At 37.2% G+C, this 19378-nt stretch overlaps 1 protein-coding gene across 1 annotated transcript; it reads right to left on the bottom strand.

Moving 5' to 3' along the window:
• Positions 1–4243: 4243 nt before the first annotated feature.
• On the bottom strand, positions 4244–5035 carry LOC109163512. Its single transcript, XM_019312262.1, has one exon. The coding sequence runs from the start codon at positions 5033–5035 to the stop codon at positions 4244–4246; it is 792 nt and encodes a 263-aa protein (XP_019167807.1).
• Between the last annotated feature and the right edge of the window lie 14343 nt (positions 5036–19378).

The raw sequence follows: 19378 nt of genomic DNA on the forward strand, positions 1-19378 counted from the left end.
TACACTAATATTTTAGGTACATCTTTATAATAATTTTGCACTAATTATTTAATATTATTTAACAATTAATATTTTTTAAGAGTTTAACAATTAATGAGCTAAATATAGTACTAAATATATATAATATATAATATATAATATATAGTATACATATATTACGTACTACTACATAAGATAATATATAACATATATACGAACACATCATAATATATATATATATATATATATATATATATATATATATTATACGTACCACTACTATATATATATATATATATATATATTTATTACAAAGGAAGGGGATACCCATACAATCTATGCCTACACTGACGCTCGAAACCTAAACCTATATATATATATATATATATATATATATATATATATATATATATATATTATAATGGTCCAAATCCCCTAGCTAATTCCTAGCATGCATGAAATTAAAAGATTAAAATCTTATGATTGAATTGTTCTTTTCTTTTACCGGCGTGCGAATCTCACGGACAAACACGGAAGCCTTCAGGACGTGAGGTACAAAAGTAGGAAAATAGGTGGTAGAGGTTCATTTAGTTCATTTTTAGAATGCTATAAATAGTAGATGTTTCCATTTGTAAAATATTCATTCTTTTGTTCATGCTCCCCCTCTCGATTATTCTGTAAAGCTGTTATCAATGTCCATTCATTGCTAATTTCTTTAGCTTGGTTTAGTGAATTGAAGCCCTGAAATTGATTATGCTGTAAGATTATTTATTTATTTTTATTATATAATTTTTATGCATTTGGGTATTAAATATTCTTCTAAGTTATTTGAATAGTTGTATCATTTAATTGCTAGGGAGGCCTACTAGTTATTTACTTGATATAATTATTTGCTATATTAGATAATGTTGTGCTACAAATTATTCTAATATTCAGTAGCAACTGGGTTAATTATTGACGGCTTAGTGATAATTGGACTCGGGTAGAATATTTTCCTAAATTAAATGCAACCGCTTGTGCTTGTGTTATTTAGTTTGTCGGTTTTCCTAGTTCCTATTGCTGCTATTAAATTAAATCTATAGCGTTTGTCTTAGGTTATTTAGTAGTTAGGGGTAATTAAACCGCGTGTGTTTTAGTTACCTACAACTAAGGGAAAACGGAAATGAAATAATTTCACGACAAATATTCAATTGCATATTAATTGCTTTATGAATCAATGATCAGTGTTATATTCCGGTGGTGGATCTTTACTAACCAAGGTTTTCTATTCTGAGTGTTTTCAATATATTGTTTTCATTGCTTTATTCGTTTATTTTCTTTGATTATCACCTTCATACCAAAACCCCTTTTACTTTAATTTGAACACATACATTAAACTAGTCACTCCTCGTGGGATCGATCCTTACGCCCGCTACTACGTTTGTAAGGTTTTAATTTGGGAGCATACGACAGCTCGTCACTTCAGCCTGCCATGAGGCGGCCTGGTCCATGCTTCCACACGTGATTGAGCAGGCTGGTGAATAACCGGCTCATTCGCGCTCCTCCAATTATCCAGAAAGAGCATAGGCCTTTGAACCACTATGCTCAGATCAACATCCACCCCCTTCCACACACTGTCATTTCTACTGCACCAAATACCCCATACTACCATCATAAAGACAGGCAACTGATCAGCATTTAGTGAATTCAAAACCCAAAAAAAACCAATCACTCACACGATTACCTATAAAGGCACTGACATGCGGCATTCCCAAATTATTCCACATGTTGGCTACTTTAGTGCAAAAAGCAAACAAATGAAGGCCCGTCTCCTCAACTCCCCTGCACATGTGACAATTCAAAGAGCATGCAACATTCTTAGACAACAGATTATCACGTGTTGGCAAAAAAGATGACGCCAACTGCCAACTAAAATTCTTCACCTTAGGAGGGATGTGGAGCCCCCAAATTCTCGACCATGAACGGTCATCCGCAGGTACCATAGTAAGCTGTTTATAACATGATTTAACCGTATAAGCTCCCTTCTGATCCCAATGCCATACCCACTGATCCTGAGGCCTGCGTATGCTGAGAGGAATGTTAAGAATCAAATTAGCATCACGTATATTAAAGATATCCCTCACACAACCCACATCCCAACCAGTACCTTGCACATTCATAAGAGAGGACACCGGAGCTTCATACACTGACTGGTGCAAGTCAGTTTCCACATACGGATTTTGATCAACTGGCAACCACGGATCCGAGCCAATAACAATGTCCTTCCCATCCCCTACCGCCCTCCTACACCCGGTCATCAGGATACTCTTAACCTCATACATAACCCTCCAAATATAAGACGGGTTGTTCCACTCAGAAGCTCCAAAATAATCACAATGTGGGTAGTACCGCGCCTTAAACACCCGAGCCACCAGGCTCGTTGGCCTAGTAATTAGCCTCCAGGCCTGCTTCCCGAGAAGAGCCTTTCATCTCATGAAGACGACGAAAACCCATCCCACCCACAGCCTTCGGTTTACACAAGCCCTCCCAGGTGCGCCATTTAATCCCACGACCATCGCCAACACTGCCTGTCCACCAATACTGGTTCATAATGCTCTGAATATCATGACAAAGCCCAAGTGGTAACAAGAAAACCATCATAGCATAAGCCGGCATCGCCTGTATCACATTCTTAAGTAGCACTTCCCGCCCCGCCCTAGACAGATACTTAGAATTCCATGATCGAATCCGGTGCCAAAATCCGATCCTTCAGAAAGCCCAGGATGGCCCTCTTCCTTTTGCCAACCAGCGATGGCAAACCCAAATACCTCCCACTAGTATCCCCTTCCTCCACACCTAGGATGTCTACTACTTCATTTCGCACATTCTGCGGCACATTCGCACTGAAATAGGCTGTTGACTTTTCATAATTAATATGTTGACCTGAAGCCTTGGTATAAGTATCCAACACATACCTCATTTGTACACTCTCTTCCACGTCTGCCCGATGAAACAGGAAGCAATCATCGGCGAACAGCAGGTGAGAAATGGTTGGTGCCCCTCTCGCAACACTGACCCCATGCGAGAGCCCTGTAGACATCTTCCTCTCAATCAAGGCACTCAACCCCTCGACAACAAACAAGAACAAGTAGGGAGACAGCGGGTCCCCCTGCCGGAGACCCCTACCCGAGATAATCGGCCCCACCTGTCGCTGATCATGCAGAATATGATAGTGTACCGATGTGACAGTTTCCAGCATTATCTCGACCCACCGGCTACTAAACCCCATCTTAAGCATTACCGCCTCCAGAAACTTCCACTCTACCCGGTCGTAGGCTTTTGACATGTCAAGCTTCAAAGCCACTAGCCCCCTACAACCCTGGGTCTTTCGCTTCAAATGGTGGTGCACTTCAGAGGCTAACATGATATTGTCCGTGATCAACCGCCCCGGAATGAATGCACTTTGTGCATGTGAAATCAGATTCTGCAGGAGAGATTTTAATCTATTAGCACATACCTTTGCCGCAATCTTGTACACGACATTGCACAACGCAATTGGCCGCAGGTCCATCATTGTCTCCGGATTAGTCTTTTTAGGGATCAAAACAATCAAGGTATCATTTGCCTTAACTGGTAACCTGGCTGTATCCAAGAAATTCCTGCAAAATCCCGTAACTTCCCCTCCTACAACGTCCCAGAAATACTGAAAGAACCCTGGTCCAAAACCATCTGGTCCTGGGGATTTATTCGGATGCATCTGAAAGACCACCACACGCACCTCCTCCATACTCAACGGCCGTAACAACCATGTGTTATCTCGCTCAGTAACCCTTTCACTGATAGCTTCCACCACCTCCTCCATATCCCCATAGTCTGGCGCAAACAGGTTATTAAAATAATTCAGCATGACATTATCCAAACCCGTTTCCTCCCGAACCCAGTCTCCATTCTCATCCCGGAGCCTCTTAATGCTATTCTATCTCTTTCTCACTTTCACCGAGTTGTGAAAGAACTTAGTATTCGTATCGTCGCCTTGATACCAATGTTCTTTGGCTCGCTGTCGCCAGTATATGTGCTGCTGTTCAAGTAAAAACAACAACTCCTTTTCCACTGTGGCATACTCCCGCATACCCGGCTCATCCCGACGAGACAACAACCCCTCCAACCGGCGCTTATTCTGCTCAATCTTTCGCTGAAAATCTTTATTATAACTACGGCCCCATCGCGAAATGTCACGAGCACATACCTCCACCCTATCCAACGTATCCAAACCCACTGTCCGATTCTAACTATGTACGACAATTTCCCTGCAGGCTTCCTCCCTCAACCAAATGTTATCAAAACAGAATCTAGCCCTCTTCCGCACCTGCGGTAAAGCTACGGGCGTGAAGACAAGAGGTAGATGATCACTGTACAAAGTAGGCAGAGACTGCGCCCGTGCCCCCTCAAACAAGTCCAGCCAACTCTCACTTGCTAGAATACGGTCCAACTTTTCCTGTATCATCCGGCTAGTCCCACGTGACTTCACCCAGGTGAATTGGTGGCCACCAAACGGGATGTCCTGCAAACCACAATCCGCTACCGCCTCCCTAAACCTATTAATGAGCCACCCCGGATGGGGTGCCCGTCCCAACTTCTCAGACTGATCCAATAAGTCGTTGTAGTCCCCCATAACCAGCCATGGCAAAGTAGACCGTGCTGATAGGGAACGCAATAACTGCCATGCCTCCTTTCTACGATGCCTCTCCGGGTACCCGTAATAGCCTGTGAACCGCCAACATGGACTGCCCACATCCATTCTCACTTCCATGTCCACATAATTTGAGGAATAACTAACAACTTTCAACTCCACAGTTTTAGACCATAACAAAGCCAAACCACCACTATGCCCCACTGCATCTACCGTGAACGGACAATCAAAACCCAGCTGCACCCGGATTTCTTCTATTCGATGCTTATCCACAAAAGTCTCAATAAGAAAAATCACACTCGGCCTCTCAGTGCGAACCAAGTCCGCCAATACCCGAATTGCCGTCTGGTTGCCAAGCCCCCGGCAATTCCACGATATGAGACTCATGACTCTCGGCGGGCCTGCGCCGCAAGACCCGCCTCCAACCCATTTTTTGACAGACCCGTTTCACAATCCATTCGTTCACCCCCTACTGCCACACTGCCCTCCCCTTCTTCCAACCTTCTCTTCTTCGGGTCTCCCACCACAACACCCGGGATTTCCACCCTGGCTCCCTCCGATACCGAACCACCCCCCGACTGCCCTCCCCGACCCCCAATAACCACCGACTTCCACAATCTGCGCTCAGCCATAGCCTCGGGCGGAATCCAACTCTGATTCTGTGTTGGTGTTCCGCGACGCGACCCCGCTCTCAACCAAACCCCATACGGCTTTTCTGCCCTCAAAACACCTTGCTGGAGTGCCAATCTACAATGTTTATCCCCGTGGCCAATCACACCACACAAAAAACAAAAAGTCGGGAGCCGTTCATACCGGAAATCTATCACAGACCAACTGCCCGCATCCCGCTTAAGCTTCATCTGCTTCTTCAATGGTTTCTGCACATCCAAAGAAACCCTTACCCGGAAGAAAGCTCTCATTGAGCCATCAAAGTTACGGCTGTCCGTTAGCACAACTTCCCCCAGAAACGAGCCTATTGCCACCAACACCGACTCCGATCGGAAACCCGTAGGTAAAGAATGAACTTGCACCCAAAAATCCGCATGGGTTAGTGGCACTGTCTCCGGGTTTGCTCCCGGTGGCACCCTCTTCATGATGAGTAAACTTTGCTCATAAGCCCATGGCCCCTCACTCAAAATACGCTCCAAATCCCCCTCATGATAAAATCGAAAAAGATACTTACGTGGCTGAAGCTCTCGCATGTTTACCCCCATAGCTGCCTGCCAAACCCCTGCCATGGTATCTTGAAAGAAAGCAAACCGGATGGTGCGGTTCGTCACAAGCCTTCCTACCGCATAGAAAGCGTCGTCGACCTCAGCCTGATCAACAACTTCTGCTGGAACATTGACAGCGGACTCGTCGTCATCCACGTCAGCTAGCGTTAGGTTGGCACACTGCTGGGCAATATCATCGGTCTCCATGTCAGAAAGCTCCGTCAGGTTCGTCGTACGTCGTAGACACGGGGTTTCCGTCAAGAATTCTCAAACCCTAGATGACTCGTGAAAAATAGCGAGAGAGAGAAAAATTTTTGAAAATAATTAATTTTTTAAGTAGTTCTAGACCCTAAGACTTTTAAAGACTCTTTACAAGTTATGTGGTATTCAAAAAGTTATGAACTTTTGTAGACTTTTTATTTTTAAGACTTTTGTAGACTTTTCCTTCTCAAATATAAATAGTTGAAATTCAACCATCAACCCCAAGATTTCAAATTTTCTTTTTAACAACTTTGAATGTTTTCTCTCTCTATTTAAACTCTATTTTTTCTCCCTATTTAAACTTTATAAACCTATCTAAATTCAATAAAATTATTTTTTCTTCATTATCCTATATTTTCCTCGTACCTAAACTCTACCAATTTTTATCTCTCTCCTAAACTTTAGAATGTTCATCTAAAAATTTGAAATAATATTATTTTTACTTCATTATTGCTTGTTTATATTGATTTATTTTTTCTATGAATTTTTTATTCCTAACTTTCTCTAATTCTCCCTAAATACATGAATAAAACAAGTTTTTCATTTTCAAATTTTAGTATATGTTTCATAATATTCATATAAATACTTATATATTTTTATTTTTATTCTTTTTATGTTTATATTCATAATATATAGTTTTTTTTAACAAGTTACAACGAATAGCGAACTACTATTCGCAACAACAATTTGGCGTTGCAAACAGTAGAACATTGTTGTTGTTCGCAGCCTCAAATTGCTATTGTAAATAATAGTTCTTTGCGTGATGCCTAGCAATATATCAGGTATAATTTTTTATATATATTATTAATATTAGATTTTTATTTTTTTTTATTTTATGCAACTTGTAATTATATTTTTAATTATTTTATTTGATCAATTCTTTTATTATAAATTTTATTGTTCAATATTGTTATGAATTTCTAATGAAATAGTTTTTTTTTTTTTGTTGATGTTTATTAATAATATATATAAGTAATTAGCATATAAGTCTCAGCATACTATGGATAAAAATAATAATGTTGATGTAGGTGAAGAACTATATAATAAGAAGAATTTTATGATATATTATAAATGTTTTGTAATAAAATTATAAATGATAAGAATCAAAATCATTGAAAGTTTGTAAGGATGTATTCGATTTAGAATTTCAAGGACTTTTGTAGACTTTTTAAAATAAAAAGTTGATAAAAGTCTATGAATGTTTTTTTATATAGACTTTTATAGAGTCTTATAAAGTTTTAAAAAGTTTTGAACGACTCTATGAAAGTCAATCAAAGTTTATTAAAATACTAGTTTTTTACGCGCATTGCGCGATTGGGATAATGCCCAATATATAATTTTTAAATAAGTACTTTAAATTATATTAAGGCAAGATTATATTGGATTGTTCATACATAGATAATTGAATATTAAATTTGAATATTTAAATAGGTAATTCTAAGTTTACAAATGCAAGTTAATATAGTCAAGATTGATTATAATTGTCAATAAAATAATTGCATAGGTATACTTGAAACCAAATACGGGACATAAGGGAGAGCAAATAAAAATTTGGGCATAAAATATTAAATATATACTAATATTGAAGAGCTAACTGCTGATTGCCAAACAAGGACATTGCAAGATATTTTCTCACTTCAATTTGTTGTGTGATTTTTATACTCTTTTGTCAATAAATCCCCAAGTAGTTAATATGATTGGCTTAATTTTTTAAATTTTTTTTAAAATTATTATTATTATTATTATTATTATTATTATTATTATTATTATTATTATTATTATTATTATTATTATTATTATTATTATTATTATTATTATTGTTATTATTATTATCTATACCCTTAGGTCATTTTACATGTTAATATAAACATCTATCTTTTTTAAATATCTGTTTACCAACTGTTGATATAATTCACTGGTCAAATTCGCTAATATAATCCGCTAACGCTAACCGCTAACTGCTGATTGTCAAACAAGGACATTGCGAGGTAATTCTCATTTCAAATTGTTGTGTGATTTGAATATTCTCTTTGTCAACAAATCACTCAAGTAGTTAATATGATTGACTTTATTAATTATATTTTTTAAACTTTTTCATGGTATTAATAAAATACTTGGTAAATAAATATATAGCATTATTTTGTATTATAACTTTGATATTTAATTAAAAAATAGTGCACAAAAAAGATAATAGACAATGTAGTGAATATAATCAATTGATGAATTTGAATGTATAGAATTTTTTACATTGGATAAATATAAAGACAATATAACTAATAAAATTATTTCTCTTAATTAATTTATTGATAATGTGAATAATTTTTTTTAATAAAGGCATTGTAGGGACAATGTAGCAAATATAATCAATTGATGAATTTGAATGTAAAGAATTTTTATATTGGAGAAAAATAAATACAATATAACTAATGGAATTATTTCTATTATTTAATTTATTGATAATAATAATAATTTGTTTTGAATAAAGACATTGTAGACACATAATTCTAAATTAAAGAAATGCATATGTATTATTTTTTGTTATAGCTACTAAATTATTATTTATAATTTAATAAGAGTAAAATAGAGTACTAATTATGCCAACTTTGATTGGGATGAGGTTCGAACCTAAGACCTTTCTTATCAAAATCAATGAGTAAGTTAACGGTGAACTAACAGAAATTAACGGAAAAGATAATATTTAACGGAAAAGTTAACGGAAAATCATATTCATTAAGGATAAATTAGGAAATTTTAAGGAAAAAAATAAAATCTGATCAATCTGAGCCATTCATTTGATTAAAAAACATGACCGCCATTTTTTCTACCCATTATAGGCATAACTCTCTTGGGCTCTTATTAGTATAGTAGATATCATTTTTAAAGTCTTTAAAACTCTACAAAAGTCATGATTGAATACACCCCCCAATCCCCCCATGTTTAATATTTAGTTTTATCTCTATCTTTAGGTTTTAATTACCTTTGTTTATTGCTTAAAATCGGAGGTGTTACAGCTGCCCCCACTCACCCCACCCCCACCCCCTGTATAACCTTTGTAAGTATATATGTATATATAGTACAAGTTTTAGTATAAATATAAGAAAATAAATAAATCTTTATAAGAGTTGAGTTAGACTGGCTAGTTGGTTGAGCGCGTGTTTGTACTTGAGAAATACTAAGGTTCAAATCCTTTGTTATGCTTTCAACACTGCTTTTTCTTACTATTTCTCTATTATTAATAGTGGCCACTTTTTCTCACTTTTGAATTATTTTATCAAATAAATTATGTTTTTTTTTTAAAACCAAATTAATTATGTTTTATATTTTGTTATGAGTATTTTTATAATATTTTGATGTGTTTTATATTTTGCCTATATCCAATAATATTTATGGCTATACTTTTTAAGTGTTTCATTTTTTTTTCAAATTATTATTTTTGTTTTAATGTATGTTTCGCCCTCCATGGAAAAACATTTCTAGATCCGCCACTATATATATATATATATATATATATATATATATATATATATATATATATATATATATATATATATATATATATATATATATATATATATATATATATATATATATATATATATATGGACGGGTTCCCGTGCGGTTGGTCTTCTCAGGTGTGTTGTTAAGGTGCAAGGTTTTCTTTCTTAAGGTACGTGATTTGTATGCTTAAGGTGTGTGATTGTTGAAAGTTTAGGTGCGCCATATTATTAATAGTGCTCGCTTTTTCTCACTTTTGAATTATTTTGTCAAATAAATTATGTTTTTTTTTTAAAAAAACTAAATTAATTATGTTTTATATTTGTTATGAATATTTTTATAATATTTTGATGTGTTTTATATTTTGCCTATGTCCATCAATATTTATGACTATACTTCTTAAGTGTTTCATTATTTTTTTTCAAATTATATTTTTGTTTTAATGTTTCGCTCCCAATGGAAAAAAATTTTGGATCCGCCACTACACACACACACACACACACACACACACACACACACACATATATATATATATATATATATTTTGAAAGTTGTTGGCTCTATTACATTGTAGTATCCGTTCATATACTTTCTCAATCTACTGAAACATATATATATATATATATATATATATATATATATATATATATATATATATATATATATATATATAAATGGGTTCCCATGCGGTTGGCCTTCTTAGGTGCGGTTGTTAAGGTGCAAGGTTTTATTCTTAAGGTGCGTGATTTGTTTGCTTAAAGTGTGTGAGTTGTTGAAAGTTTAGGTGCGCCATTTTAAAACTTTAGGTGCATGATTTATGTTATTAAGGTGCGTGATTTGTGTATTTACGATGTGTCGGCCTAAAGTTTAGGTGCGCATAGCTTGTGTGCTTAAGGTACGTGATTTGTGTACTTAAGGTGTGTCAACTGCACAATCGAACGAGAAATTATACCCACACTTGAACCATTCTCTCTCTCTCTCTCTCTCTCTCTCTATATATATATATATATATATATATATATAGGCGAGTTCAGGTGCGGCAGTGTCTTACAGTGCGGTTATTTCTTACGGTGCGGCAACACCAATAGTTCACCAAATATGCACCATCAATGTTAGGAAATACACTACACAAAACAGAGTAAACAGAGCCCTGCATCACCAAACACACACCATTAGGTGTGAGTAAAAACACCATACACTGTTCGGAAATACACCATTGGGGGTGGTGAGTTATATGGTGTGTTTTTTTGAGTCTGTGGTGTATTTTTTGATGTTTTATTACATTTCATTGGGGTGTGTTTTTATTACACTGTTGGTACATATTGTTAACACTGTTGGTGTATTCTGAAATTTGACCGCACCGCCGCACCGTAAGACCCCGCCGCATATGAACGCTCTTATATATATATATATATATATATATACTCGAATTGATCGTGACAGACTTGGTCGAGTTGAGGAAAGAAGCTGAGAAGCATGTTTTAATTTTGGAGTCAAGCTCCAACCAACCAACCAACTTTGTGCTCATCTTGATTTAGATAATCAGTTGAGTGCATTAAATTTGTAGGTAAGGTGACGGATGCAATGTCGGTGTCATTTACATTGATCTAATTGATAAGAAGTCTAACTTACAATTTATTTTCAATACGCCGATAGTGATACTATTTCTAATACGAACATTAGAAGCTTGAGTTTGTATTGGCTTTCTTATGCGTATAAGTGTACAATTTGGTGTTAAGTTTTAAAACTATATTGGCTCAATTTACTTAGGCAATTTATATCGTGCACCAGGGCGCACATTGCATTGTGCACCCTGATGCAAAACGATGTCGTTTCAGTTTTTTTTTTTTTTTTTTTTTTTTTTTTTTTTTTTTAAATTTCGCTACTCAGTACTGGCGGTTAATTTTTTTTTAAAAACATCTCATGTTCAAAAATGTACATAATTTTATACTAGAATACACATAATTGTATACATGAATGTACATAATAGTATAATCGAATACACATAATTGTATAAACAAATACACATAAGTGTATAAAAAATACACATAATTGTATAAACAAATATACATAACTATATAAACAAATACACATAATAACATCAACTCCCTACATACCAGAACGACGTTGTTTTGGGAGGCGCGGGGTGCATAATATTATGTGTGCCGTCAGTGGCGGACCCAGGAAATTTTTTCAGCGGGGGCAAAATATTAAAGCAAAATTGATAATTAGAAAAAAAAATGAAACACTTACAAAGTATAGCCATAAATAATGTTGGATATAAGAAAATTATAAAACACATCAAAACATTATAAAAATATTCATAAAAAAATATGAACATAATCAATTTGATAAAATAATTTGAATAAAAGATCCATTATAAATTACACATCTCATCTCATTATTAATATATAAATGAAGATTATATTATTATGTTGAAGCAATATGCACTATTAATAATAGTGAAAATGTGAAATAATGAGAAAATGTAGTGTTAATAGTGAAATAATAAGAAAAGAAAATGTTGAAAGCATAGTGAAATAATGAGAAAATGTTGTGTTAATAGTGAAATAATAAGAAAAAAAAAATGTTGAAAGTAGATAGGGGAATTTGAACCCAGGCTTGCGTTCAGGCTAATCAGGCGCTCAGCCAACTAGGCTAAGCAACACTTTGTTATTATTTCACTATTTTCTAATACTTATACTTAAAACTTGTATTATATATACATATATACATATAAGGATTATATAAGAGGCGGGGGTGGGGTGAGTGGGGGCAGCTGACTCCACTGCCCCCACTGTAGGTCCGCCCCTGTGTGCCGTGGTGCAGGGTATAACGATTGATTTACCTCCTCATACCTCCTCATAGGTATTGGATAAGCAAGTTAATGGAGTCCAAGATGTGGCCCTGTAGAAGTCGAAAAATCTTAACTATAAAAATTAAATTATCAGACTCCTGTAGTACGTGGCATTACGCGTAATATTGCGACAACAGAACCACCAAAGACCTACGCCTGCAATGACTTCAATTTTGAACTAACTACTTCCCATTAATGCAAGAATAAAATAAAATAAGAGGCAACTCTAGTTGAATTGGTTAAATTAGTCTTCTTGGTTTGAGTCAGTCAATTATAAAAAAACATAGGTTATTTTATCGATTTTTTTGTAGTTTTTTGTCGACTAGGACTATAAGGTGAGGTTTACACAGTGCACAGTCTTGGATAGTGGCTACGGGTTTTCCCTCGTCACCTAAAAAAATAGAAAATAATAAAATAGGGTAACCCCAACCAAGTTAGTTGGGCTATTGGTTTGGTAACTGCAAAGTTCCAAATTCAACTCACGGTGAGAGCGGCCTATTGGCCTTCTTAGTTTGAGCCGGTTAGCTATGAACAACTTAGGCTAGTTTAATTACCTTCTTAGCTTGTAGTCTTTCACCGGCTACTGTCACAAGGTGGAGTTTACGCCATGCATAGTCTCGAGTAGTGATTGTTGGTTTCCATCATCACTCAAAAAATAAAAGAATAAAATAAAATAAGAGCCGCATAATGGATAACTAAGTAGATGTGACATGATTTTTGTACCTATATAAAAGTCACGAGTTCAATTTGACAAAAACTTGTGTGAGACCATTTTACGGGTCTCAATCCGTGAGACCGATCGAATCTCTGATTAATGAAGTCAAAGATTTGACCCAATAATCAAAGATCCAATCCGTCGACGATCTCACACAATTGTTACTCTGACAATACTTTTCCTGTCGAGCCCATCGCACATGATTTTTCTAGCAGAATTTACTTTTCTTATATGGATGGGGTAGTGACTACTAATTTTTCTCACCATTCATAAAAAAAAGAATAAAGGGAAAATGACACTTTTTCCTCCTGAGTTATATACTTATAGCACTTTTCCCCCCTCAATTATTCAAGTGGCTGTTTTTCCCCCTAAAATGTTAAATGGACATATTTACCCTTAAAATAAATATTTTATTTATTTTTCTTCTCCAATAAATTATGACCATAATTTGGTTCAAACCAAATAAACACTATAGCAACCAAACTGAAATATTCCAATTACAATTTAGAATCGAAACTCGATATTTAGAGTTTATTAAAATCCCGGAACGGATGGTTCATGTTCTGAACTGAAAAAATAAAATACATTTATTGTTGAATTTAGACTATTTTTAAAATAAAAATAAAATTTTAAAATAAAAACGGTTCAAATTCGCGAATCGGGTCCGGAACCGCCGGTTCACGGTTCAGGATCCAATTTTTTTGATTCATAATTTTAATAAATTGAAATCCAAATATTGGGTTCTAGATCTGAATCATAACCGGAAAGTTTTAATTCGATTGCTATACTGTCCGATTCAGTTCGAACCGAATCGTGGTCATCCCTACATATACGCAATAATTTGTTGGAGAAGTAAAATAAATAAATATTTATTTTAAGGGTATAAATGTCAATTTAATATATTAGGGGGAAAAACCACCACTTTTAGAATAATTGAAGGGGCTAATGTGCTTACCTAAATAATTGAGGGGGAAAAAGTGCTATAAGTATATAACTCAGGGGGAAAAAGTGCCATTTTCCCAAAAATAAATAAATAATTAAAAAAAAAAAAAAAAAAAAGAAGGAAAGAACGGAGGGCAGTTGACAACATCCAACTGCATACACTTCATTCTTGGTTGTCACATTAACTATCCATCGCCCACCCACCCAAGTAACCCCTTTATTATTCTTGTGCAAAACAAATGAAAAAATAAATAAAATCATTGCAGTTGGAATAAATATTTTCGACATGTATATATATAATAATAAATATGAAGTATATTGTGTTGTATATATATGCCTATCATTTTTTTAGTTTGTTATTTGTCTAGATTTTGATGGTTTTACCATTCATCTTAAAAGGTATACTGTCAAAGCTACGTTTATTATTTTTCATAGAATTTCTCAACGCTATTAGTTTATAAGAACTTTAATCAATTGAGATATTTGAAGATACTACATACATTAAAGGTCACAATAAAATTATATTAGTGAATAGTGTGTGAAATATTACGTAGCTATGTATTTTTAACAAATTAAATAAATATTAATTTTATTGTTTTAGACAATCTTCGAGTACAATTATCAATGTCTGAAATACTCCGTAGCATAATAATGGGTACATACAGATGAATTGAAATCAGATTGAAGTGCCTCACTTATTATGTATGCTAAGGCCAGGTTACCTCGAAATACTAATTAACCAATTTAGATAATTATTAGAAAACTGCTCCAAGGCACACCTCACTTACCGTGTGCGATAGCTCTATGTGTGGTGCATTAACCAATATTCCATCTATCTATTTTTTGGCTGATCTCCTGTGAGAACCGTGAGACGGGTTAGATCTAATAAAAATACATCATAACAGAATTGTTAATATAATCAATACTTTAAATTATATATATAAATAAATAAATAAATAAATAAATATATATATATATATATATATATATATATATATATATATATATATATATATATATATATATATCTTGTGCGTTCGTTTTTTTATTTGGATGACCTATGACATGGATTGATTTTTTTGTTAAAGAGGGTATAGTAGTGCTTTTTTCTATTTTTAGTGTGAACGCACGGTAATCCTTGGCCAAATTTATTTTCTTGGATATGCATCATTGCGATTCAGAGTCGCGATTTCTTCATCATCGATCAAGTGTTCGTCCATGCAAAGCGATCAATATTTTTTTTTTCATTTTGCTCGTTCTTTTGAATATAATATTGCCTATATTTGGATGCCGGTGAATATGTACACATGTGTGGGTAGTATGATTGTGCATTCGGTGCACTTAATGCGGTGCATCGTAGGACATCGTGATGTCCATCGTAGGATTTTTTGGCGGTGTTTGAATGCACAACCAAAGAGTTATCGATGTACTAGCTTTTTTACGCGTATTGCACGATTGGGATAATGGCCAATGTTTTTTTTTTTTTTAAATAAGTACGTACTTTAAAGTATATCAAGGCAAGATTATATTGGAATTGTTCATGCATAGATAATTGAATGTTGAATTTGCGTATTTAAATAGGTAATTCTAAGTTTACAAATGCAAGATAATATAGTCAAGATTGCTTATAATTGTCAATAAGATAATTGTATAGGTATGGTTGAAACCAAATACGGGACATAAGGGAGAATAAATAAAAATTAGGGCATAAAATATTAAATATATACTAATATTGAAGGGCTAACTGTTGATTGTCAAACAAGGACATTGCATGGTAGTTTCCCACTTTAATTTGTTGTGTGATTTGAATATTCTTTTTGTCAAGAAATCTCCCAAGTAGTTAATATGGGTGCTTAATTATATATATATATATATATATATATATATATATATATATATATATATATATATATATATATATATATATATATATATATATATATATTAAAACAATTATTATTATTATTATTATTATTATTATATTATTATTATTATTATTATTATTATTATTATTATTTGCTGGAAAATAATGCAATGGATCTGGCCCAAGTATATTAGAGAGTGTGAGCCCAAAGGGATGAGGTGGGGGTCCACACGCATGGGCTCGCATGCATGCCTATACGTACTCTTGGACCTCGCAAACATGCATGCACGCGTGTATGCGAGGTGATTGCACGCGTACAAGGTAACAGCTATACGTACGGATGACGGTTGCATACGTACAAGGAGGCGGCTGCGCACACGGATGAAGATTGCATGCGTACAAGGCGGCGGCTGCGCGCATGGATGACGGTTGCATGCGTACAAGGTGGCGGCTGCGCGCACGGGTGGCGGTTGCATGCGTACAAGGTGGCGGCTGCGCGTATGGATGACGGTTGCATGCGTACAAGGTGGCGGTTGCATGCACGCTGTTGGAGACTACATACGTGAATGCATGTGGGTAGAATGGCGGCTAGTGCATGCATGCTGCACACGGAAGGGCAGCTAACGGAGGGCGGTGCGTATAGGAGCAAGAATTCTGGGATAGTGCGCGACAAGGTCGGTCCCGTTCGAGTAGTTAGGGGTACGTGTGGAGAGGGGAGGACACGTGTTTGGTGGGAGCTGGAGGCCTGTAGATGTCGCACACGTGGGTGGTATGCAGAAGTCCTGAGAGGGTATAAAAGGGGGGATTGCGGTCAGTTTAGGACATGGCAAGAAACACAAAAGACCTGGTAGCCTGGCGGTCTGAGTCTTCTCTCTCTCCTAATTGGTCCAAAGATCGATTCTGGGATTATGCATGTAATTCAGGTTTCTGTCTATCCATTTATTTCCCTTTTCACCGTATAACTTTCCTGTACTATTGTTTCTGGGCCTGCGGCATTGGGCTTGTGCGCGTTAGGTGGGCCTCGCGCCCCCTGGCAATAATAGCTCTTTTATTCCATTCTATATTTCCTATACACGGTGTATGGTGGACCCAATTTCATTAAAACCATCATTGGCACCGTCTGTGGGGATCGTTACGAAAAGCATGCGTCCCTAGCTTTACCCATCTTCTTACATTCTATCACACACTCAAGTCCCAACGAGCACCCAGATGAACAGATCTCGAAGTAGACTTCCACCCGGTACGCGCGGGCCTAGCGCGGGGTGGCGGATGCCGCCTCCCGAAGGGTCGTGGAATACATAAGTTCCTTTCCTAGATTTGGTACGCTTTCACATTTTCTTCTCTTTCTGATTTTTGTTTTTCATCCTCGTTATTAAGCATAATAAAGTCTTCGCTCTAACATGCGCATCTTCACCTGGTCCTACGGAACAAAGTACGTAACCAGCGTGCAACCCCCCCCCCCCCCCCCTCTCCAAAAAAAAAAAAAAGAAAAAGAAAAAAAAGGGGTATAGTGTGTGGTGCCAGCATGAGGCAGCAGGCGGCCCACACACTAGTATGCCATCCACAATGAGCATACATCCACCTGGGCCTGCAGGGTAAGGTACGCAGCCCAGCGTGCAAGCCAAGCCAAAAAAAAAAAAAAAATCAAAAAAAAATGGCTACTACGGGTGAACGTGGCATAGTCCCACAAAACCCGTATCTCATTTTGCAGGCAATGATAGCAGAGGAGTACAAAATACAAGTATGAAAAACGATACGAGTTATATTATCGACCATGTTACGAAAACACAAAAAGAAAGAGCGAGGAAGAACCACATCAAAGCAATGTCAAAACACAGAACAAAATAATAAATGCAGCAGGTGATCGAGACAAGCCCTCGGCTCACTCGCGCGGTGCGGCGGATCCTTCTGCTGACCCAGAAAAACCAGAGGACGACGGCGCGGTGTAGCCATCCGCACTAGACGGATTCACACTTCCTGCACCGCCGGTACCAAAACCAGATGACGGATCAGAGGGTGCGGCAATGGCTGAACTAATCCCTCGTCCGGGCCTCTCCGGCGTAACCAAGAAAGCACTTCCAGCCAGAGAAGGGGTCGTGGGTATCACTGGCCGAGGCGATGGTTGCAGTGGCAAAAGCTCAGGCAACTCCCACCCACCTACGCTGAAGGTAGAAAAACGATGACTGAGCTTGCCGTACAGTACTTCCTGCATCTGTCGTTGCCCCATGTAGAAGGCGGCCTCGCCCTCGCGGACCATCCGTGCACATTTGGTGGTTGGGGCATGTGAGTTATCGCAACCCACATGCGCGGACTTTCCCCCGGCAAGCCGCATGGTTTTGGCGGATGGGGCGTGTGGGTTATTGCAACTCACATGCGCGGACCTGCCCCCCGGCAAGCCGCATGGTTTTGGCGGATGGGGCATCCTATCCCATTTCGCAGCAATCTAGGAGTTTAAATTATGCGACTCAACGTTCAATATGTGCCGCTCCTCAGTGGGCCGCTAAGATACCCTTCGCGGCATGGCGTCCCAATATGCCCGCACGAAGGAAAGGTAGCGAGCAGCTCTATCTTTCTCTTGTAGGGGAAGGAGAGTTTCCAGGTCGGGAGTTGGAAGGGTCGAGGTACGTTGAAGGTCAAGAGCATATATACTTTCTGTACTCGTCATAGACAACTAATGAAAGTGGGGGACTTGAGATAGGGCCAGGATACCCAGGGTCGGGGCCCATTTTATAAGAAAAGTCTTGGCCAAACTAGGGATGGTGAATAATGGAAGTGATCGGGTATTGGGATTTGGGTCATACGGCGCTGCGAGAGACGGACTAATCCCACATCCCGATCTCTTTGGAGTGATCAGGAAAGCACTACCAGGCGGGGATGGTGTAGTAGGGATCATCGGTTGAGGTGGTTGTTGTAGAGGGCCTCTTGCATTTGTCGTTGTCCCGTGTAAAAGGAAGCTTCACCTTCGCGAACTATTCGGCTCTTACCCTCCAACATCTCTCGCAACTAAACCTCTGCGAGAGGAGCTATAGCAACCCGACCACCATGCGTGGTCACCCAGTATTGAAAGATTTGCACGGAAGGAGGACATGTAACTGACGAGGATCTTGAGCCTCCCGCCAGTTAGCCATGACGTCCATCATCGGCTGACCTGACATATGAGGGGACGCCAACCAAGAAGTAGGCATACGTGACATAGCATGCCCATCATATCCGCCACTCGCACAAAATTGTCAAAATCTCGCCAATCTCGAATGGTTGCCTGCACGGCAGTAGCGTGAAGGGCTTCCAGTTGTATGAGTCGCTCTTGCAAAGCCTGGAATTCTTTCTCCAACCGACCATGCTCAGCCACAAATGTATCATGCACTACGCGCAATTGCGTGTG

Source organism: Ipomoea nil, unplaced genomic scaffold (assembly GCF_001879475.1).
Source record: "Ipomoea nil cultivar Tokyo-kokei standard unplaced genomic scaffold, Asagao_1.1 scaffold3030, whole genome shotgun sequence".
Classification (NCBI taxonomy): Eukaryota; Viridiplantae; Streptophyta; class Magnoliopsida; order Solanales; family Convolvulaceae; genus Ipomoea; species Ipomoea nil.